The 27,779-nt window shown below is 55.2% G+C and overlaps 1 protein-coding gene across 1 annotated transcript in view; it reads right to left on the reverse strand.

The window, feature by feature from the left end:
* Positions 1-23,423, reverse strand: part of MAST3 (microtubule associated serine/threonine kinase 3) — a 29,401-nt gene extending 5,978 nt beyond the window's left edge. The window contains exons 1-21 of the mRNA XM_023738748.1: positions 23,377-23,423; positions 23,064-23,144; positions 13,452-13,540; positions 13,297-13,369; positions 12,762-12,840; positions 12,126-12,283; positions 11,934-12,009; positions 11,457-11,666; positions 11,273-11,374; positions 10,749-10,881; positions 9,223-9,281; positions 8,581-8,666; positions 7,982-8,190; positions 7,291-7,429; positions 5,256-5,388; positions 4,918-5,083; positions 4,093-4,194; positions 3,160-3,282; positions 2,290-2,399; positions 652-788; positions 229-473 (exon numbers count right to left, since the gene is read on the reverse strand). Of these exons, the coding sequence (XP_023594516.1) occupies positions 229-473; positions 652-788; positions 2,290-2,399; positions 3,160-3,282; positions 4,093-4,194; positions 4,918-5,083; positions 5,256-5,388; positions 7,291-7,429; positions 7,982-8,190; positions 8,581-8,666; positions 9,223-9,281; positions 10,749-10,881; positions 11,273-11,374; positions 11,457-11,666; positions 11,934-12,009; positions 12,126-12,283; positions 12,762-12,840; positions 13,297-13,369; positions 13,452-13,540; positions 23,064-23,144; positions 23,377-23,423 (2,557 nt within the window). The remainder of the gene's footprint in view (positions 1-228; positions 474-651; positions 789-2,289; positions 2,400-3,159; positions 3,283-4,092; positions 4,195-4,917; positions 5,084-5,255; positions 5,389-7,290; positions 7,430-7,981; positions 8,191-8,580; positions 8,667-9,222; positions 9,282-10,748; positions 10,882-11,272; positions 11,375-11,456; positions 11,667-11,933; positions 12,010-12,125; positions 12,284-12,761; positions 12,841-13,296; positions 13,370-13,451; positions 13,541-23,063; positions 23,145-23,376) is intronic.
* Positions 23,424-27,779: the final 4,356 nt, after the last annotated feature.

Consider the following 27,779-nt stretch of genomic DNA (forward strand, 5'->3'; position numbering starts at 1 on the left):
TTCTCTCTATTTCAGAAAGAGCTGTGGATCCCTCTCTCTGGGCTCCCCAGCCCCATCCCTCCCTCCAATCCTGCCTTGGCCTTACAAAGCTGGGGATGTAAGAGTCTGGGAGTTCCTTGAGAGAATGTTCTCTCTAGTGAAGTTCTGCTCATCCTTGAAAACCCATCTCAAGCAGCCCCTCCTCTGGGAAGCTTTCCTGACACTACCCCCAACCTGGGCCCCACATACCAGAAAGGCCCGAGGCCTTGGGCATTGCTGGGGTGGCTGCTGGAGGTGGGTCTGGCTCCCCAAGAATGAAGATGGGCCTCTCGGCACCCACAAGGGTTGGGCCTGCCGCTTCATCCTCAGACGAGAAGGCAAACTTGGGCATCGTGTCCAGGCTGATGGTGCTCAGGAGAGATGGGCTAGGGCCCTGCTCAGCCTGGGACGAGGATGAGTGGCAGGAAGAGCCAGAAGATGTCCAGGACCGCAGGCTGCAGGAGAAGGGCCCACGTCACATTCACCAGATGGTGCATGACCTGACAGGCTGGCCAATACCTTTGACCTTTTTCTACAGGGCCACTGGGAAGCTCCCGCCAATGCCAGATTTTGTGGCTCTACCTCCCAGCAGTCTTAGAAGCTGGATCTGCCTGTACTCCCTGTCTTACATACCGGACGTCAGTGCTCAGCCGGCGGCTAGACTCCACCTCACTGCTGCGCTCCCAACCCTCCTCCCGGTCCTCGCTGAAGCTTCTTTCAGCAAAGGTTGGGGTGGGCTGGGCAGCTAGGAACTCGGAGCTGCTGTAAACCTGGGCAAAGAATAAAAATAACAGTAAAAACAACAGCGATGGTGGCAGGTGGCCACACCCACGCATGAGAGGCAGCTTAGTTGAGCGCTTCCTACGTGCCAGATGCTTCCACATGAGTCACTTCCTTAAATCCTTGCTCACCACATCCCTAACGAAAGCAGTCCCTAACTCATGCATAGATGAGGAAACTGAAGGTCAGAGTAGCCTAGCAACCAAGAGGACCATAGCCGGGGCTTTCACTGCTGACCAGGGTGTCCTGCCTGTGACAGGATGGATTTTTGATCACATTATAAATGAAGTTTGGTCACATTATAAATGAAAAAGATACTTAGGTTAAGCTTTGTGAAGTTATAAAATAACAGCAGGCATAGCAGTTCTATTCACAATTTTCAAAAGGTAGAAACAGCCCAAGTGGCCATCAACAGATGAACAGATAAACAAAACGTAGTCTATCCATACACTAGAATATTATTCATCCATAAAACGAAATAAAATTCTGATACATGCTACAACATGTATGACCCTTGAAAACATTATAATCAGTGAAATACAACAGACGCAAAAGGTCATCTATTGTGTGATTTCATTTATATGAAATGTCCGGAACAGATAAATCAAGAGACAAAAAGTGGATTAGTGGTTGCCTAGAGAATAGGGGGAGTTCCTGGGTGGTGCAGTTAACACACTCGGCTGTTCATCGAAAGGTTGGAGGTTCATGGGTGCCTTGGAAGAAAGGTCTGATCTACTTCTGAAAAATCAGCCATTGAAAACCCTATGGAGCACAGTTCTACTCTGACACACATGGGGTCACCATGAGTCAGAGTCAACCAATGGCAACTTTTTTTTCTTTAATGTTTTATTGTGGTGAAAACATACACAATAAAACATACACCAATTCAACAATTTCTACATGTGTAATTCTGTGATATTGATTACACTGTTCAAATTGTGCAACCGTTCTCGTTATCTTTTTCCAAATCATTCCACCAGCTTTAACATAAACTCAATGCCCACTAAGCAAAAACGGCCCCTTTCCCTCTCCTACCCACCCCTGGTAACCATGAATAATCTTTGGTTTCTATATATTTGCTTGTTACAAATAAATGAGATCATACAGAATTTGTCCTTTTGCAACTGGCTTATTTCACTCAATGTGATGTTTTCAAAGTTTATCTATGTTGTGGCATGCATCAGGACTTCATTTCTCTTATGGCTGAATAAAAAAATTTTTTTTTTTAGGGATGGGGGAGAGGAAATGGAAGGTTACTGCTAATGAGTACGACGTCTCCTTTTGGGTTGATGAGAATGTTCTGGACCTACACAGAGGTGGTGGCTGCGCAACATCATGAATGTGCTAAATGCCACTAACTATTCACTTTAAAATGGTTAAAATGGTGAATTTTATGTGTATTTTACCACAATAAAAAAAAACGCAAAGGAAAATAAATAACACCCAGTACCATTTCCTGAGCACTAACTCCATCCAGGGTCCCAGGCCCACCTTGCTGAACCGGTGGGAGCAGGAAGAGAACTGAGGGATCTCCGTGGACGACTCCTCATCGTTGGTCTCATCATCCTCGGAGCCCAGGTGGCGGTACCGCTCTGAGCGCGCTGCAGGAGGGAGAGCACAAAGGCCCTGAGGTGGGACCGTGCCAGGTGTGTTTAGGGACCACAGGGAGCTAGGATAAAATCCCAGCTGTGTCCCTAGAAGCTGTGGGACCTCAGGCAGGGCTTCTTGTCTCTGAGCCTCAGTTTCTTCGCCCTTGAATCGGGTCACCCAGAACTTCGTGAAATGGTGTGTCTCAAATACAAAAGACGTTGTCCATTTTACAGAAGGGGAAACAAAGGGTCAGAGAGGACTCCGAGATCATACACAGCAAGTTCTGGAGGCGGTGCTGGAAACCAAGGGTGTTTACTCTGCTTCTGGCCAGAGCTCTGAGTGGGGAGAGGGAAACTCATTTGAGCCCATCCACCATATCCCTAAGAAGGCCTCACCCTTCTGTGTCGGCAGATGGGACCCAGAGAGGCATGAGATGACCCAGGTCTTGTACCTGACCAGGGCTGGACCCAGGAGGCTGAACCCACTGAAGGACCCCAGACAAGGGTCTTCCATACTTGGTGCCTTGATTTCCCCTTCTGCAACCCAAGGGGGACTTTGGCCTCCTCCACCCACAGGCATAGAAAGTCCCAGCCAGGGGGGCAGTGGCAGATGTGCCCCCAGTTTCTGGGAATGCTCAGGAAGTCGAAGCTCCAGTCTCAACTAGGCTAGGTGCCAAGATTAGGCGGGGTTCCTGGAAGACACCCCCCTCCCGGCCCCTGGGGATTGTAGGATGGCAGGGTCTCCTCCCTTAAGGCCCCCACCCCCGCTTACTGTCGAAGTAGCTGGTGTCGTCTTCGGCTTCCAGCTGCGGCACGAACTCGGCCTTGTGCCGCAGGAGCCCTGCCCAGTCCAGGGCATGGAAGAAAGGGTGCTGCTTCACCTCATGGGTGCCGCCTGTGGACACACCCAGCTGAGCCCCATGGGTACCCCGACCGCCACCCCTCCCCCCACTTCCTCAGCCCTGTTAAACCCCCAGCACATGGCCAGTGAACTGGACATGTGACAAGAGATGAATCTTGGCCAACAAAGAACTAGAAAGATAAGAGCAAAAACCAGCTGCCATTTGTGAGCCTGGAGAGGAACCGTGCCACAGCGAGTGACCAAACTGGGGCTTGAACCCAGGCCTACCAGGTTCCCAGGCCCTGCCCTTCCCTCTGCTAAACACTGAGACCTCACCACCCAGAGAAACCCAGAGAATTCGGGAAGCTTCCTTCCTGGGTCTTTTCCACATGTTCCTACTCCTGGGAGTGGAAGCTGCCTGCACAAAGCTTCCTATCCTGTTGCCCAACCCCAGCCCCAACTATCTTCTCTCCTGGTTAAACCTCAGTCACAAATGTGACCCACAGTGGCATGTAAAGAGCAGCTGTGTGAGTCTTAAACACTCCCTTAACCACTTTTCAGGTGTCAGAGGAAGCTGGGACAGCGAGATCCACCAGGCCTTTAAGGACCTCAGGACAAAGCCCATGGACTCCTCATAGCCTCATGTATTCACTCAGTCTCACTGCCCCCCGTATGCATTAGGTTCAACCACCTGCTGTTCCTTCAAGGTCTTATGCTATTTCATGCCTGATTCCTGGCGAACTCCTACGCATTCTTCAAAACCCCAGCTCCAAGCCCTCTCCTCCATGCAGTCTCCTAAGTAGATCTACTGTCTAACCCAGCCCCTATCCTTCCATTCCCTGGGCCCTGCGCATTACCACATACCGGTGCCCAAACGGTCCAGGGGGCTCTGCCGGAGCAGCCTAGTGATGAGGTCCTGGGCATCTGCTGGGAGGGCCTCGTCTCCTTCCGGCCACATGATCTCATCTGAAACAAGGGGAGTGGGTGAGGGGGCAGGATGACCTTTCCTATCACCCTCCCTCACTGCACTGCAGGACCCCAGCCATTGCTCCTTCAACATGCCAGCTCCCACAACCCAGCTTTTGTTTTGGCTATGCCTCTGCCCAGGGTGCCTTCCCCTCTCTCACCCATGACTCCCTCTCTCCTTCCTTCACATGTCACCTCCAGGACTCTCTCCCTGTGCAGCACCCTGCCCCCTCCCCTCTTCCTGCCTCTTCTCCTCAGTGCTTTTCGCCTCTGTTGTTGTTAGTTGCCATTGAGTCGAGTGACTCATGGCAACCCCATGTGTGCAGACGTAGAACTGCTCCACAGGGTTTTCAAGACTGTGACTTTTAGGAAGCAGATTGCCAGGCCTGTCTTCTGAGGCACCTCTGGGTGAGTTCGAACTGCCAACCTTTGGGTTAGTAGTCAAGCACTTAACTGTGCCACCCAGGGACTCCTTTTGCCTGAGTCGTCCATAATTTCCTTATTCATCTCACTCCCTCTCTGTCCTCCCCGTTAGACGGTGAGAGACAAAAGGATGGGGATATCTTTCCATGTCACTCTTGGCCGTGTCCCCAGCTGGAATTGGGCACGCAGTAGGTGCCCAATCCTCAGGCGGGACTGCTCCTCTCCCCATACAGGTCAGGGAACTCCTGCCCAGAACCACAGTGAGGCTGAGACATGAACCCAGCGCCATGGGGGACGTACCACTGACAACTTGGCCGAAGAGCTCCTCGGGTGTATCCCCAAAGAAAGGCACACAGCCCACCAGGAACTCATAGAGGACGATGCCCATGGCCCACCAGTCCACTGGTTTCCCATAGCCCTGGCGGAAAATCACTTCAGGCGCGATGTACTCGGGTGTCCCGCATACCTAGGCCAGCAGAACAGGGAAACTGAGGCCAGGACACGGGGAGCAATATAGGAGGGACATGATTCTCTCTGCTGTGAGGTCTCCCCATGCCTGGGAGGTCGGCTCCAGGCAGACAGGTGGGTCCTGCACCCAGGGCTGCCCTACCTGCTCATCTGCCCACCCACTGGCGCACCTGCTTATCCAAGAACTCGCGGGCATCCTTCTCGATGTGGCCCTCGTAGAGGTTGGTGGCCATGCTCATGAGTCCAATCTTAGACAAGCCGAAGTCAGTCAGTTTGATGTGGCCAAGTGAGGTGATGAGCAGGCTGTGGGCGGGAAGGTGGTGCGCTCAGGCTGGGGAAACCGAGGCACACCTGGCTGCTCTCATGTGCGGGCTGAGAGGGGACTGGAAATGACCTACTATGCATAGCCATGTTATCAAAGGAACAAATGGTCTTAAGGAGCTACTGTATTACAAAGCAGACCTCTCTGGGCACCTACTGGGTACATCTGGTGTTGTTACTGAGCACCTACTGTACACTTGGAGTCCCTGGGTGGTGCAAACGGTTAATGTACTTGGCTACTAACCAGAAGGTTGGAGGTTTGAGCCCAGCCAGAAGCACCTTCAAAGAAAGGCCTAGCAATCTACTTCCAAAAAAGCAGTCATTGAAAGCCCTACAGAGCACTTCTACTCTGACACACATGGGGTTGCCATGAGTCAGCTCGACTCAATGTCCACCAAAACCCAATGCCATCAAGTTGATTCTGACTCATAGCAACCCTATAGGACAGAGTAGAACTGCCCCATATGATTTCAAAGGCTGTAAATCTTTACAGAAGCAGACTGCCACATCTTGCTCCCGCAGAGCGGCTGGTGGGTTCAAACTGCCGACCTTTTGGTTCACAGATGAACACTTCAACCATTGTGCCACCAGGGCACCTCTCGACTTAATGACAACCGGTTTTTTTACTGTATGCTCAGCTGCTCAAAAATATATTTCTTGAGAACCACAGTGTCTACCTATTGTGTTAAAACATTTTTTGTTTATAGTATATTTTAGTACATCTAGCATATGTGTCCATTATTTCAACAAACCAAACACTTCGCAAGCACCTATTATTTACTTCCCTTGTTGAAAAATGGACATATCTGAGTGGCTGCTGTATAAAGAAGTATTTCTGCGCACCTCATATGTGCACATATTTTAACGCACCTACTGCGTACACTGCCGTTTAAAACTTCCTGTGAATTTAAGCATATAAATGTTTTATTAAGTGATAGAATCGAACACACCATCTTCATAAAGTCACATTATCATGTACACCTCCGGGGTTCACCTGCCACTTAAAAGCACAATAGGTGTTTACTAAGTGCTAGCACAAAATGAATGTTCCAAGGTCTCAGTGAAGGTGTTTTCTTCCCTTGTTCCCTGCACTAACACACAGCAGGTGCTCAAAACATGCCCAGTCCCTTTCCTCCCAAGTCAGAGGGGCTTGCAAAATGTGTGTCCTTGTTCCCTATATACAGGAGATGCCTCCTAAGTGCACATTCCCTCTGCTTATAAGGCACACTGAGCACATGATCCTTTTCCCTGAAGACAGTTGCTGTTTCCTAAGTGCACGTTCCCTTCCCTTGCCGGGCAGCACCTCTGGAAGTGTATTCTCCTTCCCCTGCTCTTCTCGCAGCCTCGGTACACACCAGGAGTTCAACATATGTATGTTCCTCCCTCCATACCCAGCAGGGGACCCATGATGCCAGCACAGTCCAGTCATAGCCAGCCTGACCTGAACTCCCACCTCCTCTTCCAACAACTCCAGCCATCCTAGGCCCCGCCCATGACCTCCCCCCAACCACTCCAGGCCCTTTCACCCCAGATCTCTCCTGATTCTCCCTGAGGCCCTGCCCCATCTGCCCCAAAGCCCTGTCCACTGCAAAACCTCATCCTTGATCTTCCCTAATACTTCCCCAGGCCCTGACTACTTCTAAGGCCCCATCCAGTTGCTCAGGCCCCACCCACCCCATCCAAACTGGCCGCATCCCTGTATCCCCGCCCCTGATCTGGGTCCCACCCACCCCAGGCTCTACCTTGGGGGCTGTCCTGAGACCCCGCCCCTTACCCAGGCCCCACCCATTCCTAGGTCCCACCCTTGTTCCACCCAGAGGCTCCAGCCCCATGCAGCCCCGCCCCCAGATACCCAGCGCCCGTTGCCCCAAGGAGCAGGCTCACTTGTCCGGCTTGAGGTCGCGGTGCACGATGCCATAGTTGTGCAGGTACTCCAGCGCCAGCACCGTCTCAGCAAAGTACATTCGGGCCATGTCCACGGGCAGGGGCCCCATGTTTTTCAGCAGCGTGGCACAGTCGCCGCCTGGGCAGGGGGGTGGAATGGGCTCACATGGGCCCTGGGCTGAGGGACTCTGCACCTTTGCACTGGCCCTGCAGATGCCTGCACACCCTCCTGCCTGCTGCAGAGTATCTCGATTTGTCAGAGTCAGGATGGGGGTCAGGGAGCAACCCCCGCCTGCATCACGATTCTCCTGACCCAGCCCTGCCTCCAATTTTCTTGAAATCTGATCTCACAACACCTAACCTTGGCCCCCAACCTTTCCAGCCTTCCAACCACACCTCCTAAAATTCTCACTTCCCTCCTCCAAACTTCTGGCCTCCATTTCCCCCTGCTTGGATCCATCCTCCTCCCCTGGTCCCTCAGGGTCCCACCTTCACACTCCTCTTTCAGGCCACCTCCCTCCAAGGCTGGGCTCCCCACCCCAGACTAGAGGCTCCTAAGGGTCCCACAGAGCAGGCCTGGGACCTCGCAGTGGACAGAGCAGATACTAGCTTGGTCCAAAGAAGGATGTTGTCTCAGACGGGATAAGCGCCCCGTCTCTGGGGGTATGCAAGCAAGTGCTGGCGCCCGCACCTTCCACATACTCCATAACCATGCAGAGGTGGCGCCGGGTCTCGAAGGAGCAGAACATGCTGACCACAAAGGGGTTCTCGGCAAAAGTGAGGATGTCACGCTCCACGAACACCTGCTGGATCTGGTTACGCAGCATCAGGTTCTGCTTGTTGATCTTCTTGATGGCGAAGCGCTGCCTTGTGTCACGGTGCCGAACCAGGTAGACGGCACTGCAGGGAGCCAGGAGGGGCGGGGCAGGGCTGAGCCTGGACCCAGGGTCCCACTTACCAGACCTTTACCTGGGCTGTGCCTCCTCCAGGGACACCCTCTTTCTTACCTGGCCCCTCTCCCGAGCAGCCACCCCACAGGTTTAAGCCACCACCCCCCACACTTGTCTGGGGTGGGTAAGAGCATGGATCATGGACAGAGCCCGTCTGAGTCCACTCCCTACTGTGTTGTGTCTCCACTTCCCTCTCCAGACCTCAGTTCCCCATCTGCACACTCAGCGGCCAATGTCCAAGCTCTGCTGGGGATGGGGGAGCTGATATGGGGCCCGCCTGAGCCTCAGTCATCCCCATGGGTATCTGAGAAATGGGTCTATGGCAGACTCGTGGTCTCACCCGTATGCCCCGTTGCTGATGAGCTTGATGGTCTCAAAGTCGTTCTCGCATGGCTTCCTCCGAGATGGGCCAATCAGGGCCCGGCTCTGTGGCGGGCGGTAGGGGCTCAGTGTGCTGCCTCACCACAGATGCTGCTGGGGTCCCACTGCCCCCAAGGCTAAACTGCTGATCCCGGGGCCTGACATTACTTACTCCCGTTTCTAAACCACTCAAACTCTGCTTCCAAGTTCCTGAGCTTTTGCTCAAGCTGTGCTCTTCTTCCTAGCAAACTCCTATACATCCTTCAAAACTCACCTTAGCTTCCCAGTGCCCCCTCCAGCCAGTCCAAACTGCTATTCCCAGCACCTAACACTTCCTCCCTCAATCCAAATGACTTCCGGGTTTCTCAGCTTTGCTCAGATTGTGTCCTTCCTCCCAGCAAACTCCTACACATCTTTCGCAACTCAACTTCCCAGTGCCCCCACCCTCTGTCCTGTCCTGCCCACCCCCTACGGGGCAGTCCTACTTACCCCCGCCTCTTCCCAAACATTTTATTATTGCTGACTACATGCAAAACTTTTGCAAACTCAGCCCTTCTGGTAGCTGCCTGATCTACCCTGGGGAGGACAAGATGGGTGGGGACCCCAAAGCTGTGAGACTCACCTCTGGGGACTCAGGTGTGGGGACCTGTCCACCGTCCAGGTGACTCAGCGGCACCATCTCTGCAAGACATAGGAGGTATCTGTCACCACCCTTCTCAGGGTTACACTGTCCATCACTCAGAGATTCCCCGAGGCCTCGGGGCGCATCCTGAGCTGGGGATGCTGTGCTCCCTCCCCTAGCTCTTGCAGTGTGTCCAGTTCTCAGTCAAACCCCAGGAGGCTGGACTAAGCAAGAACAGAGAAAACTTCTAGAAGGGGCATTGCTCAGCCGTGACCAAACCCTGGCTCTGAGCCTTGGGCCTGTGACCCACGCCTTCTAGGTTTCAGCTCCTAACGTTCTGCTCAGCCCAGGGCACAGCTCAGGGGAGGTCCTGTTATTTTCCATTCCCCAGGGCTTAGCAGAGGGACATAAGCCGTGATGGTGGCCATGAAGGCAGTGTCTTGTGGCCACAGAGCAAGGCTGGGATGGAATGGCAGAGCCTGGCAGACAAGGGAGTCCTGGATTTGAAACCAGCCCCTCCCCACTCTCGGATTCTCTAGCCCCAGAGCCTCAGCCGTTGTCCACCCAGCCACTTCCTGCCTCCCCTACACCCAGGCCGACCTACATCCGCCACCCACATTATATACATTTGACAGAACTGAGGCCCGGCAGGGCAGCGTGGCCACGTAGCTGGTCCACACACAGTCTGACCTTGGGCACACATGAATTTGAACCCCTGCTCAATCTCCTCTGCTCGAAGCCTCAGTCTGCTCAGTTTTAAATGTGACAACAGACCAATCCTGGGATTTAACACAGCAACAGTGTTACAACTGTAGTGTGTCTGGCCTCTGCCAATGCCCTCAGCTCCTCCAGCTCACCTCCTTCCTCTGCTCCAGCCCCACTACCCCTCACTGTTCCTCCAACACGCCAAGTGTGGTCCCATCACAGAGCCTTTGCATGTGCTGTTCCGCTGCCCGATTCGCCCTCTCCCCGAGATCTGCCCCAGGCCACCTCCTCCTCCAGCTCCAACAGCACCTCCTCCCAGATGTCTCCTGGCCACTGCCAGACCAGGCCAGGTCTATGTCTCGGCTCCCCTAGCCTGGCATTTGGGGGAACCTTTGGCCCATGGTGAGACCTATCTTTGATCTCGCCCATGGCTTCTCCTCGTCCAACTCTAAGTCCCCTCCTGAGCGAGTGAGATGAGGTCTGTGAACTTACAGAACCACTGCTAATGGATGCCCCCCAGCATCTGGCCCCCCTTGACTTAGAGTTTGAGGACACTACGAAGCCCCCCAGCATCTGGCCCCCCTTGACTTAGAGTTTGAGGACACTAAGCTCCCCAAGGCCCAGGCAGGTCAGGGGGTCTAACTTGGGGCTGCTGGACCTCAGGATCCTGGTCATTTTGCCCCCACAGGTGGCTGAGGGCCGGGCCACAGAGATGAAGGACCGTGTTCGAGGCTGTGGAGTTGGACAGGCCTGGGTTAGAATCCCTGCTCCATTCCCATCTCTCTGGAAAGCGACCCCATCCTATATCCACCTCATTTCACCTTCAAGAGGGTCCTTAGTTAGGCCCAGCTGCCCGATGATGTACTGCGGAAGGTCTGTCTTGATGCCGTGGCCCTCACGCGCTTGGCCCTCAGCCGCCTCAAGCAGGTGGTAAAATTCCTCTGGGTCAAACTCCTAGGGGCACAGGGGGGGCCAGTCAGCCAGGCCACTGGCCCCAACCTACTATCGAGCCTTTGCACATGCTGTTCCCTCTGACCAGGTCTCAACTCTTTGCACATGCTGTTTCCTCTGTGCATATAGTGTTCCCTCTGTCTGGGTCTCAACTCCTTGCATATGTTGTACTCTCTGTCTGGGCCTTTGCACATGCTATTCCCTCTGTGTACTTGCTATTCCTTCTGTCCAGGTCTCAGTTCCCCACCCCACCTCCAAGAAGCCACTCCCAGCCCAGCAGCATCCTGGGTCCCTCTCAAAGCTCTCCATTATGACAGTCGTCTTGTGGATCTTAGGGTGTTGACACAGCAGGACTATTGGAGACCCCTGCCCAACTACACACCAAGGGACTCACCAGGCACTCGAGGAGCCGCGCTGGCCGCGAGATGATGATGAGCAGCTTCCGCACGAGCTGAACCACGAAGCCAACCTCCTCGCTGTCTGAGCGCTCATGGGCCTAGGGGCAGGCAGACAGCAGCGTCACCCACAGAGCCCCTGGCTCTGCCCCACCTGCCTGGGACCCCTTGCCCCCCACGCACATCCAGAAGCAGGCGCTCCAACTTCTCCTGCATCTCCAGGAAGTAGCGGGAGGTGACGAGTGCCTCGCCTGACTTGGCCAGGCAGTCGCGGGCCAGCTCGACGATCTGGTGGTGGATGAAGCCCAGCACGCCGTCAGCCAGTGCCAGCCGGTCGCCAGGTGCGAAGGCCGCCAGGAACTCCTGCAGGCGGCCCTCCATCTGTGCTGTGGCCTGGGTGGGGTCGGACAGGGGTGTCACTGTCAAAGGATGGGACCGGCAAGCAATGCAGACAGACAAGGGCAAGAGAGGCACAGTCGGGGAGACAGAGTGAGGGACAGATGGGGGCAGGGGAGCTGGAGGATGGGGGACAACATACCTAGATAGAGTATCCAAGACAGAGATAGGGAAAGACAGAAACGGACAGATGAGGGACACAGGTAGGGAGACAGCGAGTGACGTGGGGGGTTGGGGCTGGCCCAGCCACCCCATGATGCCCACCTTGGGGAACCTCTCCCGGTACACGTGGTTCATCATGACTATCTCATTGTCGAAGGTCCCCGATGTGCGGCCCGGGCTGAAGAGGGAAGGGTTGGCTCATGATCTCAGGCTGGGGTGGGAGATCAGAGGTGGAGGAGGAACCAAAGCTGTGCAGGGAGGGGCTGGGGCCCAGGGTCAGCAGTCAAGACCCACCTGAGGCTGCGGGAGCGTGGGCGCAGGCGGGGCGAGCGGCCGCCCTCCTCGTCAGCCACAGTCTCTGAGCTGCGGAAGTGCTTGGACAGGAAGTGCAGCTCGTCTGGCGTGGGCTGGAAGGGCAGCTGGTGGAGGCGCTCCCGGGAGGACGAGCTCGACTAGGGGGGCAGGGCCATGGGTGCATGGTCAGCATCACAGCCAGGCCCCCAGATCTGCCCTGCAAGGCCCAGACTGCCTGCCAGCCCCTCACACAGTAAAATACTTCCTCCTGAATGACTCCTATGCATCCCTCAAAACACCAGCTCCAATGCCCCCCTCCTCCAGGAAGCCTTCCATGCCTGCCCCTCCCCCCGACTCTGTCCTGCAAGACCTAGGCTGCCTGTCAGTCCCTCAGACAGTAACCTACTTCCTCCTGCCTGACTCCTAAGAATCCCTCAGAACTCTTGGCTTCAGTGACCCATTCTCCAGGAAATCCTCCATGCCTGCCCTCTCTTGGCAGCCCCAAGTCCCCCTCTGGCCAGGACTTGACTCCACAGGCAGAGGATGTCTATGTCTCCCAGACTGGGGGCTCCCCGGGGCTGAAGCTGGGCTCTCCCTTGCTGCCTGTCCACCCTGCCAAGGTGGGGCTGCAGGTACCGAGACAGTGGAGCTGGGGGTGTTGGTTCCATAGCCAGATGATGGGAGGGATGCAAGGGACCATCTTCTGCCATCCGCCCTGGAGGGGGAACAAGAACAGTCGGAAGGTGCCACCCCCATGGTTTCCACAGACTAATGGTGGACACTGAGGCAGGGGAATTCTGGCCTTATCTGAAAAAGCTGTGAAGAGGGCCTCAAGCAAGACTCCTCCTCCAGGAAATCCTCCTTGACCCCAGCTGCCACTATGCCCCCCATCAAAGCTGTGACCTGTCTTGGTTTTAGCCATCCAGTTGGTTATGTTGGCTGCCCCCAGCACACTGAGGACTCCCCAAGGGCCAAAGCTCAGCCTCCCATTCATGGCCACGTGTTCAGCCTCCGGCACAGAGCACGACATACAGTTGGCACTCAATAAATGTTACCAAACGAATAAGTAAAATTTAAGTGTTGGTACACAGTGAGTCTACGATCAAGGTCTTGTTGAGTGAATGAATGCCAGCTGGGCCGCCACTGTCCCCCAAAGCTGGCCACCACTCACCTCCGGGCAAAAGGGAAGTTGACGGCAGATGCAGCGGAGAAGTTCCGGGGACTGTCCAGGGGGCTGCTGCCTGCTGCGAACAAGGCAGGGGAACAGAGTCAGGAGGGGTGGGAGGTGTGATGCCACGCCCACCCACCTTGTACCCTCAAACTCACCCGTTGGAACTGACAGTGGTGACAGGGGCCGAGAGAGGGTCGGTGAGGGTGTTCCTACTACCAGGCTTTTGCGGTTCCCGCTGCGGCAACTGTGTATGTAGGGAGGGTAGGTCAGGGGCTGCACCAGGACTCGGGCCTCAGAAGTCCTGGTGTCCAACCTGGAGTCCACGTGTGGCCGGCTTTGGAAGCTGGGCAGCCCCCCTGCCCACTCGGCCTACCAGATGACTGCCCACGGCCCTTAGCCCGGTCTTCAAGGCCCGGCACTGGACAAACGTGATCTACTGCTGATACTATTGTTGTTAGCTGCCGTCAGGTTGGCCCTGACTCATGGCGACCCCATGCACAATGGAAAGAAATGCTGCCCGTCCTGTGCCACCCCCATCATCAGCTGCGGATCAGACCATTGTGATACATAGGGTTTTCACTGGCTGATTTTTGGAAGCAAATTGCCAGATCTTTCTTCCTAGTCTGTCTTAGTTGGGAAGCTCTGCTGAAACCTGTTCAGCATCACAGCAATACATAAGCCTCCACGGACAGATGGGTGGTGGCTGTGCATGAGGTGCATTAGCCAGGAATTGAACCCAGGTCTCCCACATGGAGGGGGAGAATTCTATCACTGAACCATTACTATGATTGTTATCAGCAGTGGGGGGGGGGGGCATTGCACATGGCTAGGCATGGCTAGGAGCTCCTCGCCCAGCCTCTGCTGCAGGGTTCACAATCTTATCCCTCCGATCTTTGCCCATGCTGTTACCCCCACCAGGAACACCACAGAACTTAGGAAGAAGGTGGAGAAGATCCCAGAGCCCACAGGTGGGTTGAGGCTCCCCACCCCTTCCACTCCATGTACCCATTCCCCAGGGCCACTGCTGAGTCTCTACACAACCCCTCATTCCCCCTTAAAAAAAAGTGTTGCTGTCGAATCAATTCTGACTCCTAGCTACCCTATGTGTTATAGAGTACAACCGTTCCATAGGGTTTCCTTGGCTGTAATCTTTACAGAAGCAGATTGCCAAGGCTTTCTTTTGAAGCACTGCTGGGAGGGTTTGAACCACCAACTTTTAGGTTAGCAGTCAAGCACAAACTGTTTATGCTACCCAGGGACCTCCCTAGCCCCCAGCCCCCCTCCCCCCACCCCCAAATACCAATCTCACCCAACTACAACCCTAAACTCAACATCTTCTACAGTTAGGTCCTTGATCCTTTTCTTCCTGTTTTGCCTAACTTTTGCCACTACATTTCCCTCCCTGCACCCAGCTCCCTACTGGAGCCCCTGCCCAGACCGCTCCTCTTTGCCCCGCCCTGGCAGAGGGAAGTTGGGAGCAACACCGTCTCCCACCCCTAGTCCTACCCCTAGCACAGTTACCCGGCAACAGCTCTGCTCTCTCCCTCTACAAGCACATCAGCCCACACAGCCTGAGCAGCCAACGCCAACGCAACTCTGCGCACAATGTGAGAGCCATGCAGGGAGGGAGAGATGGGGCCACGGGGCCCCAGGGAGTAGAAGGTGTTCCAGGAGGAAGACGCAGTGGTGTCCAAGGAGAAGGGGAGAGTGGTCAGCAGGTGACATGGGGACACAGCTGGAAAGGCAAGGGAAGAGGGAGGAGTATCTATCTGTGTAAGCCTCAGTTTCCCCATTCATAGACCTAGTGGGAGGGAGTCCCTGGGTGGCACAATGCTTAAATGCTCGACTACTAGCCAAAAGGTTGGCAGTTTGAACCCACCCAGAGGTGCCTCAGAAGAAAGGCCTTGCAATCTGCTTCCGAAAGTTCACAGCCTTGAAAACTCTACAGAGCAGTTCTACTCTGACACATGGGGTTGCCATAAGTCAGAACTGACCTGACCAACTAACAACAACAACAGATCTTGAAAGGTGGAGGGAAGATTCAATACACCCAAATACCGGTTGGGTTGTGCTCAGCTCTGGACCTAAAAAACTAAATCAAACCTGTTGCCATCAAATCGACTCCAATTCATGGCAAACTCACGTGTTACAGAGTAGAACTGAGATCCAGAGGGTTTTCTTGGCTGTAATTTTTGCAGAGCAGATTGCCAGGCCTTTCTTCTGTGGCACCACTGGGTGGGTTCAAACTGCCGACCTTTTGGTTAGTAGCTGAGTGCTTAACCATTTGTGCCACTACAGAGGGACCTGCTGGCCCTGGGGAAATTGTAGCAGGTACATATATTGCTGTCTTTCTTCTGATAGCGCTCACAGGGCTGGGGTAAGGGAAGAGAGACAATTCAGCTGCTTCTTGAGAGAAGCCACTAACAGGTGCCAATCCCAACAGGCCCCATAGGCAGGAGTGAGAGAAACTGCACCCACTTCTCAGTTGAGGAAACTGAGTCCCTCAGATGTCAACAGCCTCTGGACTGTTCCCCCCCGCCTGAGGTACAGAAGAAGCAAAAGTGAAACCTGAGGGTTCCTGCAAAACTTCCTGCCCACACCTCCCCCTGACACACAGCTGGTCCCCTACATTCTCACCAGGTCCCTCACTGGGGGCCTCGCTCCCATGCTACACACCACAGCCCCACTGCTTCTAGTAGCATTTGGGAAAAATACTGGTTGCCCTCCGTCTGGCTCTCAGGCAGGGTCTTCTTTAAAACACAGCCAAAGCTGAGGTCTCAAACGGGAACTGGGCCTCGTCTGTTCACTCCTCAAGCATACAACAAGTGCTGAACGTTTGCTCAGCCCTCCCTAAGCTAAACCCCTGGCTTTGCCATTCAGTAATCACCAGCTTGGTACCCAGGACACAGGAGAGAGTGAGAATATGGCAGGAAGCAGGGTCTGGAGCCAGATCCCTGCACCCTACTCCTGACCTGCTCACACATCCTCTGTGGCTCCCCAGCCCCTGGACTCGGAATTTGCAGCCTTTCAGAAACTGGTCCCACAGTCAAGCCTTTGCCTGTGTTCCCATCCAGAAAGCCCAACAGCCCTGTTTCTGATCCTTAGAGCCTGGGCTTACCTCCTCTAGCCCTGCACTGATGAGGAAAGTAAGCATAGAGAGGTTGAGGCACTGACTGAGGCCACACAGCCTGGGAGTAGCTGGGTTGGAACTCGAACGCAGGTCTGTTAAAGTCCACAGCTCTCCCTCTTTGCCTCTCTGCTTTTCAGATGGGGAAACTGAGGTTCAAAGAGAGGCCTGAGGTCAAACGCAGTGATCTGAGCTCCTAATAACCACCCCCCCATATCAGCATTGTGCAGGAAATATTTGCTTCTGAGCCAACATTTCCGCTGACTGTACCCCATGGGCAGACCAGCCTCAGTTTTTCCAAGAACCCCATCCCGGTTTCTTCCCAGCACTAGAGTCCTGGGTACAAATCCTGACTTAGTCCCAAGTCGCTGCTACCTCTCCAGTCCCACCCCTGCACCCGGAGACATCCCAGACACCAGAGCCCCAATCCGGAAATGGGGGGGCGCAAAAGGAGGGTGGCTGGTACCCCCCTTCCCCTGCCGCCACGCACACTGGCCCGCTGGGTCCCCATCCGCCACCCGGACACACTTGCGCCCGCGCCGCGCCCCTACCTCTTGGAGCGCTGCAGCAGCGCGCCCTTGGCCAGGCGGCTCCGGTGGCCGGGCGCTGCCACCGCGGTCCAGTAGCTGGGGTCGGACATGCCGCTTCCCTTTGTGCCGCCGCCGCCGCCGCCGCCCGAGGCCCGGGAGGCGCGGGGCGCTGGGCGCGAACTTCGTCCAGCGGGCTTGGCCTGAGATCAGGGTCCCGCAGAGGGGAGGGGGCGGCGCGCGCCCGGGGCGGGGGAAGGAGGAGGAAGAGCGCGCCAGGAGCGCGGCCTGGAACGGGCCCAACGAGCGCGGGGGCGGGGCCTGTGGGACCCACGTGTCGGCAAGAGGGCGGGGTGTTGCCATGACCGCGGCCGGAGGGGCGGGACGTTGCAAGGGTGCTGGCGATGTGGGCGGGACGTTGCCAGGGCCGCGGGCGGCAGGGGCGGGGCGCTGCTAGGGTCGCGGGCGGCCGCGGCGAGCGTTGGCGGCACCTCTTAGCAGGGCCGAGAATCTTGGCTCTCCTCCCCCAAAATGTAAATCCAATCATGCCCGTCCCTCCCCGCCCCCGGGCACTAATCTCTGAGCTTGGCACTCAAGATCTACCGAGCGACCTCTGCCCGGCTCAAGCTTTTTCTCACGCTGCATCACTGTCCGGAAGGCCCTTCCTGCCTGACAAAATCAAGCGTCTCCCTCCTCCAGGAAGCCCTCCCTGATTCCCTTTGCACACCCTAGCTGTCCATCCACCAGAACCTGAACCCTAACCCAGGGAGCTGGAGGTATCTGTTGGCTCTATCACCCCAAGCCTTGGGGCTCCTCCTTGGGGACCCCAGCATCCCCCAGCACTGGACTGGCACAAAGAAGTGTTTGGTGAATTGAGTTGGGGCATCTTGCTCGTGTGTGATGGGAAAGGGCTTCAGCCTGGCTAGTCAGGAATCAGACCCCTGCGTGACCCAAAACTGAACCTCTCCAGCCTCAGTCTTCTCATCTGTTAAATGAGGAAAAGTAGGCTGACATGAATGACATGAAGATTAAAAAGAAACAAACCCGTTGCCCTAGAGTGAAATCTGACTCATGGCGACGCCATGTGTTATAGGGTAGAATTGCTCCATAGGGTTTTTCTTGGCTGTAATCTTTATGGCAGCAGATTGCCAGGCCTTTCTTCCGTGGCACTGCTGGGTGGGTTTGAACTACCAACCTTTAGGTTAGCAGCCGACTGCAAACTGTTTGTGCTATCCAGGCTCCTTTGTGAGGATTACATGAGATTAACTCAGAGGTCAGGCAGCGCCTGCCACAGCACCTAGCAGGCCTTCAATAAATGTCAGCAACAGACTAACTTCCAGGCCTTGGTTTCTCCATCTACAACATGGCTCCGTTGTGAAAACAGAATAGAATCATGGGCCTGGTATGGGGCTGGGGATGCAGTACATGTTCACGATGGAAGTCTCTATGAAAGCAGGAATATCTCCAAGCATACAGTTACTGTTGTTGTTAGATGTGGTCAAGGGGCTTTTTGATTCGTAGCAATCCCACGTGTTTCAGAATCGGACTGCCTCATAGAGTTTTGCTAGGCTGTGATCTTTATGGAAAGGAGCCCTGGTGGTGCAGTTGTTAAGTGCTTGGCTGCTAACTGAAAGGCTGGCAGTTTGAACCCACCAGCTGCTCCGCAGGAAGAAGATGTGGAAGTCTGCTTCCATAAAGATTTACAGCCTTTGAAATCCTACAGGGCAGTTCTACTCTGTCCTATTGGGTCACTATGAGTTGGGGCAGTTCTACTCTGTTCTATTTGGTCACTATGAGTTGGAATCAACTCAACAGCAAAGGGTTTGGTTTTAACGAGTTTAATCTTTATAGAGGCAGATCACCAAGTCTTTCTCCCGTGGAGTCGCCAGGTGGGTTGAAATTGCCAACTTTTCAGTTTGCTTAACCATTGCACCACCAGGGCTCCTTCAGGCATACAGTAGGCACTGAATTAATGCTTCCTCTTCTCTTGATGATGCCATGAAGTCAGGGACAGTGTCACCCTGAGGGCAATCCTTCCTGGGCCACACGGCACATTGGGAACTGACCCCGGCCTGATACTAAAGGCCAGGCGCCACATTCGAGAATAGGAGACAAGCAGGGAGACCAAGGCACGAAGGGGGTGCCACCACCTCTCAACTCTCTCCCCTGACCTGCCCATCCCTCTTCCCACTAGCACTGCTCCCCAAGTCTCCCCTAGACCCACTTGTCCCCTCCAAGCCCAGTGCCACTCCCAGGTGACCCTGCCCTGTGGTCCAAACACCTGCTGGGTGTCTCCCTGTGAACACCTGCCTGGACCCCAAGACGCCAGGCTTGTACACCTATACCCGGCCGTTAATTCACTCAACAAACATTTATTGAGCACCTACTGTGTACCTAGCACTACGCTGGGCCCTAGGGCCCCAGCGCAGACCAGGACACACAAAATCCCTGCCCTTGAGGGGTTACCAGTCTGATGGGAGAGGTGGACAGTAAAAAGGAAACAATTAAATAAACAAGATAATTTCCAATGTGGAAGGTGAGGAAGGAAAAGGGTGTGGTAACAGTGGTGAGGGGTGATTAACTGGGAGACCTCTTTGAGGAGGTGACACTGCAGCCAAGACACCAAGGAGGAAGAGGAGACGGCCACGGAGAAAGTGTCCCAGGCAGAGAGGACAGCCTGTGCAAAGGCTCTGAGGTGTCAGGACTGTAGCGGAGATGCCAGCAGGCCAACCATACAGGCCTTGAGGGCTGCGGTTTTGTTGTAAGAGCAATGGGGAGCTATGGAGGGTATGTGAGCAAGGCAGGATCATGATCTAGTTTACGTTTGTTAAACATCCCCATGTCTACCATGGAGAGCAGGAGTTATCAGGGTCAGGAGTGGAGGTGGCAGGAGGCCAGGGAGGGGCTGGGACAGCATCTGGGAGGGGAACATGGAAGCCTGGACCAGAGCAGCACCATGGGATAAAGGGGGCAGATTCTGGACTTTTTAGGGGGTTGAGGGACAGGCCATGCTAACGGTCTGGATGTGGGGATGAAGGATAAGGCACAGAAGGAGTCACTGATGACCCCTAAGTGTCTGGCCTGAGTCCCACTGTGGAGGAAGGGACACGGGGTGCAGACAGCAGGTCTGGGGGAATCAGGATCCTGGGGCCCTGTTGAATTTGTGATGCCCGCAAGCATGGGGACCCAAGCGGGAACAGAGGCATGGGCTCATATGTCACCACATGCTGACATGCTCATGCCCAGGAGATGTCCCCCCAACGTGTATGTGTATGGGGACACACCTCTGCATGCATGCAGTAAAGGAGCTGCCCCCACACTCCCAGCCACACTGCACCTGGCACCACCTACACACCCCCTTTATACCCACTGCCCTGGTGTCTCCAGCAGCAACTTTTCCCACGCCCATCTGGCCTCGGTTCCCCCCTGTGCAGAACAACACAACCCAGAGGGCCTGTGACCATGGTCTGGCAGAGCCATTGTCCACTAGATCATGCCCTTCCCCTGCTCATACACCCTCCATGACTCCCTACTGCTCTTACAAAGCCGCACTCCTGGGTGAATGCCTCTCCTAGGACTCAGACCCAAAGCCTGTTCTTGACCCGCTCTGTGACCTCAGGCTCTCTCTCTCTGCTAGTGGCTATGCAAATGGAAAAGCCCCAGGGGGGTGTACAGACCCCCACTCCCAGCCCCTCCTTGATCCAACCACCCCAGTCCTTCCCACCTATACATGCACTGTTCACACCCCTCCCAGCCTCACACTCTGTGAGGCTTGCAATGTCCTCAGTAGGAAATGCAAACTCTTCCTGCCTTGGCATTTGAAGCCCCAGAGGGAACACACCCCTGACTCTGCTGTTCCACCTTGGAACAGCCTCTTTGTCACACCTTCGTTCTTGAGGGCCCAAGTCACAACTTTCTTCAATGAAAGGAGACCCCACATCCCTATTTCGTGCCTCTCCAGTTGGTTTCCACTTATCCAGACCAGAAGCATTAACTGAGCACCTGCTGTATACTAAGCTCTGCCCCAGCGACACAGCATGACCAAGACAGACTCAGGTTCACAAATCTCTGGGTGAGAAAAACAACCATCCAATAATCACTCAAGAAAATGTGAACTCAGACCATGACGGAGGCCAGATGAGGGAACTGAACAAGGGGTGTAATGTATGTAAATGGGGCCCAGGGGAGCCTGGGGGAAGAGGTGGTCAGGGAAGACTCTCCAACTGACGGTTTGACAGAGATCTGGCAGATGAGCAGATGAAGAAAGAAGGAAACAAAACGGAGTTCCAGGCAGAGGTAGAGAATGTTCAAAGGCCCTGAGGCTGGACCAGCTTGCATGTTGAAGGAACAGCCAGGAGGCCATGGCTGGAGCAGAGAGTGCAAAGGGGAGATGGTGGGAGTGGAGGCAGGGAGGCCACAGGGGCCAGGCCTAGAAGGATCACAAGGATGGATGTGGGTTCATCCTAGGGTGCTCGGAGCAGGGGAGGCCAGGACTCATTCCTCGCCTGGCTTAAGGTGACGTGCCTCTGCTGCCCTCTGGTGGCAGGTAAGGCAGCCCAGGAGGCCTCTTTCAGAGCCCCAAATCCTTTTGTCTCCATTTCCTCCTAGTAAAACAGACTCAGCTGCCCCCCAGACACAAGGGTACCCTTCGTCATCCAGTTCCTTGCCTGGGTTGAAGTCAAGGACTCAGAGTCAGACTTGGCTTGCCATTCCCTCCCAGGGTGCCCCTGGGCAACACACTCTAGGATCCTGTGCCTCAGTTTACTTCCCTGCTAAATGGGGCGACAGCAGTCCCTGCCTCCCAATGGAGGCCCTGACCTGGTTAAAGCCCCACCATCTCCTGCACAGATCCTGCCCCAGCTACCTCCCTGACTAGACACTGCCATTCCTGCCCTCAGCTGACCCTCTTACACCACGGCAGCCACAGGGGTTTTAAAAAGCTAGTTCCTGCCCCAGGGCTTTTGCACATGCAGTTCCCTTTGCCTGGTAGCTCTATTCCCCTACCTCTGCCCGGGTCTTGGCTCAAACATCACCTCCTCCCAGAGGCCCTATCTGAAAATATCTTGCTTATCCATTCACTTGGTCACTGTCAACGTCTCCAACCAGATGGACAGCCCCACTGAGGGAGGCACCGTGTTCATTTTGTTCAAAGCTATGCTCCCAGCACCTGGCACACAGTAGGTAGCTATAATAAGCACTTGTTGACTGACTAAAGGTAACTGCCTGCTCCCCAGCACCCACTCTGGGCTCCATAATATTCCTTCTTTTCTGCATTAAAGGTCTGTGGGAAGAGTCCGAGCAGCTCATTCATACTAAGGTGTGAATGACTGAAAGGCAATCAAGTTTAGATAGCACTGACCCTCACATCTGTCTCCTCCCTGAACCTCTATCCAAATCTTGCAAGGAGCCTATGATAACCCTGATTATCCCTCCTATACAAGTGCAAGATTCCAAGATTCAGTCATACAGAGTCACTCAAACCTTCAACAGACTTGGGTGGCAAAGAGGGCCCTGATGCTTGGCCCTCAGATGTAGTGAACCAGGAGAACTGGCGTCTCCTCTCTGAGCCTTAGTTTCATCTGCTGGGGAACCAGCTGGAGAACAGTGCCTCCCTCCTGGGGTTGGGGACAGAACACACTGCCCCTGGTACATAGCTGGCACTCAGTCAAGTTCGGTTCTTCTGTCCCTCCACCCCTTTGTCTGTTCTGTTCAATATCCAGGGCGCTAATGGTGGACTCTCAGGCTTGGGCGCATGTGTGTTCAGAGGGAGGAGCTTTCTGACCAGCTGAGCTGGGCGTGGGGAGGGTCCCTGAGGTCACAGCCGGGCAGTTCAGGCTGATTCAGCCAGGAAGGCCCTGAGCGGGCTGGGAACCCAGCACCTGTCTCGGGCAAGTCCTTGGGCAACAGCTCAAGTTCTGGCCTCACCTCGGAGCCACCTGTCAGATGGGGGACCTTCCTGGCCGACGATGAACATGGAATTTCCCCAACGTGGCCTCAGTGTAGACTGCAGCGGCATTTTATGGAGAGGTAAACTGAGGCCCGGAGAGGTGACGTCACCAGCTCAGGGAGCGCCGGGGCAGGTCCGCGCCCTGCCCCCGCCCGCTGTCACTCACCTCCAGGGGTGCAGGCCTAGAGAGGGGCTGCAGGGGCTGCTGGGGCTCAACAGGGCCGGGCTCTGGCTGCTCGGAGACAGACTGTAAAGAAAGAGGCCGGGGACGGTGAGCCTGAGGGTGTCCCGCGCGCGACCAGACCCGGAGGGGAGGGAGAAGGGGCCCACGCCCGGAATCCCGGGTCTCGAGCAGGACGCGAGAGCAGGGCCAGACCGATGACCCGGGAGGGCTTCCCGGAGGCGGCAGTGCGTGAACAGCGACGCAGGGTAGGCCCGCTGTCATACTGTTCCCCGCACCCGCCCAGCCCGGAACTCACTCGAGGGTCAGCGCCGGGATATGCAGCTTGTCTCTGCGGGATTTCATGCCGAGGCCGGGGCCGCGTCTACACGGCCGGGAACTGACGCTCCCTTCGCGGCTCGTCAGCACTGGCCGCGGCGCGTACAGACCGACTGACCGACGCGGACGCGGGCACTGCACACCTGGCGGGCGCGGCGGACACGGCGCAGAGGCTGGGCCCCCAGGGGCGCGGGGAACGGGTGTTCTCCGCCTTGGGGCGGGGCTCGGTGCCCGCACCTGCGCGCAGGCCCGGCCGGCGGGAGGGATGGGGGGTGGGGACGCCGAGGCCGCGGGGTCCCGAGACGCAGGGCTGCGCTGCCGGAAAGGAAGGGCGGCCACCGCCTACTTGGCCAGCATTATTGCTCCATCCCCTGGCCCCGCCCCCCAGCCTCGCCCCTGCCCTGCCCCAGAAAGCTTTCGATCCGGATCTGCGATCGTCACGCCCCTATCCCTCCCCCAGTCCCTCGGCGAGGCATTCAGGGTCCACCACGGCGGGTCTCCTCATATACCCGCGCATACCAAAGGTCCAGAGAGGACCCAGTTGGGCATAGAGCAAATGGCAAGGAGTGGACAACCCTCAGGGAGCCTTTGATACCGCTCAGTCCCATGGCCCGGGACTTTGCCCCTGCGGTCCAACTGATTCACTGTCCACCACCACCACTCCAGCCTGAGGAAAGGCCGAGGGCAGGGCCGGCCCCCAGGGCAATGTCCGAGCACCGCGGGGACTGGGGCCCTTAGGCCCCTCCCCACCAGTTGCGCCATCCCCACTCCATCGATGAGCATATGGCCTGGGCTTGGGGCCCACTCTGACCCCAGCCCCACCATAGGATCTCAAACCTTCATCTGACTCCCAGGACTTCACGTTCTCCTCTCTCTCCATCTCCCCGTTGCTCACTCTGCTCCAGCTACCCTGGCCGCCATGCTCCTCCCTACCAAGCTTGTTCCCGCCTCCTACCTTTGCCTATGCTGTTCCCTCTGCTGGAATGCTATTCACCCCAGACATTCCCCCTGGCGAGCTCCTCTTCGTCTTCCAGATTTTGGCGCAAACATCACCTCCTCCAAGAGGCTCCGAGATCACCCAGGCTAAAACCAACCCCCTTCCCTTCTGTCTCTCCCTCTTAATTTTTTCCCCATAAGACCCAGAGTTCCAAGGGCAGGGTCTGGGACTAACTGACTAACTAGTCTCCATGACCCCAGTGCTTGGAACAGGGCCCAGGAAACAATAGGTGCTCGAAAAATGTTTGTTGAGAGAATGATTTTATTGAAGGGCAGTGGAATTCCCACCCCCAGCTTAAGAAACCATGACTCCCAAGGAGCGGGTGTCCATACTCACACACCTCCAAGACCACCAAACTTGTTGCTGTTGAGTCAATTCTGAATCATGGTGACCCCACAGAGTAGAACTGTGCTCCATAGGCTTTTCAATGGCTGTAATCTTACACGGAAATAGAACACCAGGCCTTTCTTCCATGTCACCACTGGGTGGATTATGAACCATCAACCTTTCAGTTAGCGGTTGAGCACAAACCATTCACAACACCCAGGGACCAAGACCACTAGCCAGCACAAGGCAGTTCTCTCCCCCTCCCTGGACCTTCCTTTCCTCATCTGCAAATGGGCAAAGGCACTGAACAAAATGTTCTCTGTGCTTTTGGGATCTGAAAATGCCAACCTACAGGAACACTGATGTGGTTCCTGAAGGAGACGAATTTCATACCCTTGTTCCCCATGAAGGAGCCCTGGTGGTGCAGTGGTTAAGCACTCAGCTGCTAACCGAAAGGTTGGCTGTTTGAACTCACCAGCTGCTCTGTGGGAGAAAGATATAGCAGTCTGCTTCCATAAAGATTTATAGCTTGGAAACCCTATGGGGAAGTTCTACTCCGTCCTATACGGTCGCTATGAGTTGGAATTGACTAGACAGCAACGGGTTTTGAGTTTGGGTTGCCCATGAGGAAGTGAGTTCCTCATCACAGGAGGCGTGCAAGCTGGTTCTAGGATACTGGGGTTGGAATTCTACAGTCTAGACTCTGGATTCCAGACAAGTTCCCTCCCTTCCCAAGCTGGATGCTCTTTAGCTGGTGACACAGCCCCTTTGTGCCTCAGTTTCCTCATCTGCAAACTGGCATTGGCCTCCCATGGGAGGGCCTAGTGAGGCACTTTGCAAACACCAAGGCAGGATCAAGGTGAGTGGCAATGCTGTAATCATTAAATAAATTCACAGTTTGATGGCTGCTGCTGAAACATCTGCACCCAGAACCACAGAGTCCCACCCAGTCCACCAGCCCACCAGGCCTAAGGTGAACTCACCCACGTCCCCGGCGTGGCAGGCTCAGCTCCTTCTGAAATGAGATGAAAATAAGGGTTATTCCCAGGGAAACAAGCCCTTTGTGGCCCCTTACCTGCCTCACCGACCACTCAGGCCCCAGTTCACCCAGCTTCAGACAAAGCCTTCTTCCTGCTCTCTCCACATGTTGGGCTGAGCCCTGCCCCAGAGCCTTTGCCAGGACCTCCTTCCTTCCCTTCTGCTCCTAGTTAACTGCAGCTCATCCCTCTGCTCAAGTGTCTCCTCTTCCTGGAAGCCTTCCCAGACTCCCAGTCTACCTCCCCACCCAGTTCTTACCCTACTTGCACTAAAAATAATTTTGTTATTTAAAATAACAAATTATCCCTGGGTGGTGCAAACGTTTAAGCACTCAACTATTAGCCGAAAGGTTGGCAGTCCAAACCCATCCAGAAGTGCCTCAGAAGTCAGGCCAGGTGATCTGATTCCATAAGGTCACAACCTTGACAACCCTATGGAGCAGTTTTATTCTGCACAAACTGGGTTGCCATGAGTCAACTCCATGGCCACTAACAACAACAAAATAACAAATTAGTTGTATTTATAAAGAAGTTTGTCAATAGTGGCTAAATCCTAATAATCTGTTGAGGAAAGGTAGATTACAGAGTTGGCTCTCCCCTCTTAGATCTGAAAGCCACTCTCTCCCTACCCTCTGCAGAAACTATGCAGATTTGGGGCCTGGGTGAACTGTAGGGGGAAGGGTACTAACCTGTCACCCCCTTTTGAAGACCCTGTTAGAGCTCAGTGAGCTAGCCCGTACCTCCCCTGGGTGCCCTCACCACATGCAGAGCAGAAAGCCCTGGGCATGCGGTCCACTCTGACCCTGAGTCCACCCTCAGACAACTTGCCCAAGAGGGTTTCTAAATTCTCTAAGGCTGTGTAGCACAAGTTTAGCGTCAGGATCAATTCTATTATCTGTCCCTTCCTGGCTGTGCAATCTTGAGCAAGTAACTAGTACTCTCTGTGCCTCAGCTTCCCCATTAGTAATTTGGAGGTGAGGAGCCCTGGTGCCACAGTGGTTAAGCGCTTGGCTGCTAACCAAAAGGTCAGTGGTTGGAACCCACCAGCCGGTCCAGGGAGAAAGATGTGGCAATCTGCTTCCATAAAGATTTACAGCTTGGACACCCTTTGGGGCAGTTTTACTCAGCACTATAGTATTGCTGCAGTGGCCTAGTGGTTAAGAGTTTGGCTGCTAACCAAAGGGGCAACAGTTCAAATCCACCAGGGGCTTCTTGGAAACACTATGGAGCAGTTCTACTCTGTTCTGTAGGGTCACTATGGGTCGGAATTGACTTGACGGTAATGGCTTTTGGTTTATAGGGTTGCTGTGAGTAGAAACTGATTCTAGGGCAGTAGGTTGGAATTTGGAGGTAACATAGGCAGGGTTCCGGGGTAAGAATGATCAGCCATTACTATTGTTGTTGTGGAACCCAGCAAGGGCCTACGCGGAAACCATCCTGGTTTCTGGGATATTTTGATCACCTTCGTTTTACAGGCCGGGGAAACTGAGGCCTGGAGGGAAGCCTGCTGCCCACGTCTCTCAGCGGAGGGAGGGCCGGGAATCCGAGTCTCTGGCCCCCACCACCACCACCAGGGTGGCAGCGACAGGACTATTTTTACCTCTGTGGACCCGGGGCTGCCCACATCCCAAGCCGGGCGTTCACCATGGCAACCCGTGACGTCAGCGGCCCCCGCAGCCAATCGGAGGGGCGCCGACAGCCGCCGGGCAAGGGACGACTTGGCTGGAGGGGTTGGTGGGGGTCTGGGAAAGAGGGGAGGGGTTGACAGGGACTGGGCGTACATTCCAAGACCTGACCCCAGCTACCGTGCATTCAGAAAACCGAGCCATTCAGGGTGAGAGGAGGTTGATCTGCCACCCTGAGATCGCCCTGTCTGCTTGAATACTTCTGAAGACGGAGAGCTCACTACCTATAGTACAGAGCAAGAAACCATAGACTCAGGAACCACCACCACCACTGCCGTTAGGGTCTCCTTTTGCCCCCTCCAATCACTGTGGGATCTTATACCAACTCCCATCCCCC

This window comes from Trichechus manatus, unplaced genomic scaffold, assembly GCF_000243295.1.
Source record: "Trichechus manatus latirostris isolate Lorelei unplaced genomic scaffold, TriManLat1.0 scaffold00122, whole genome shotgun sequence".
Taxonomy (NCBI): domain Eukaryota; kingdom Metazoa; phylum Chordata; class Mammalia; order Sirenia; family Trichechidae; genus Trichechus; species Trichechus manatus.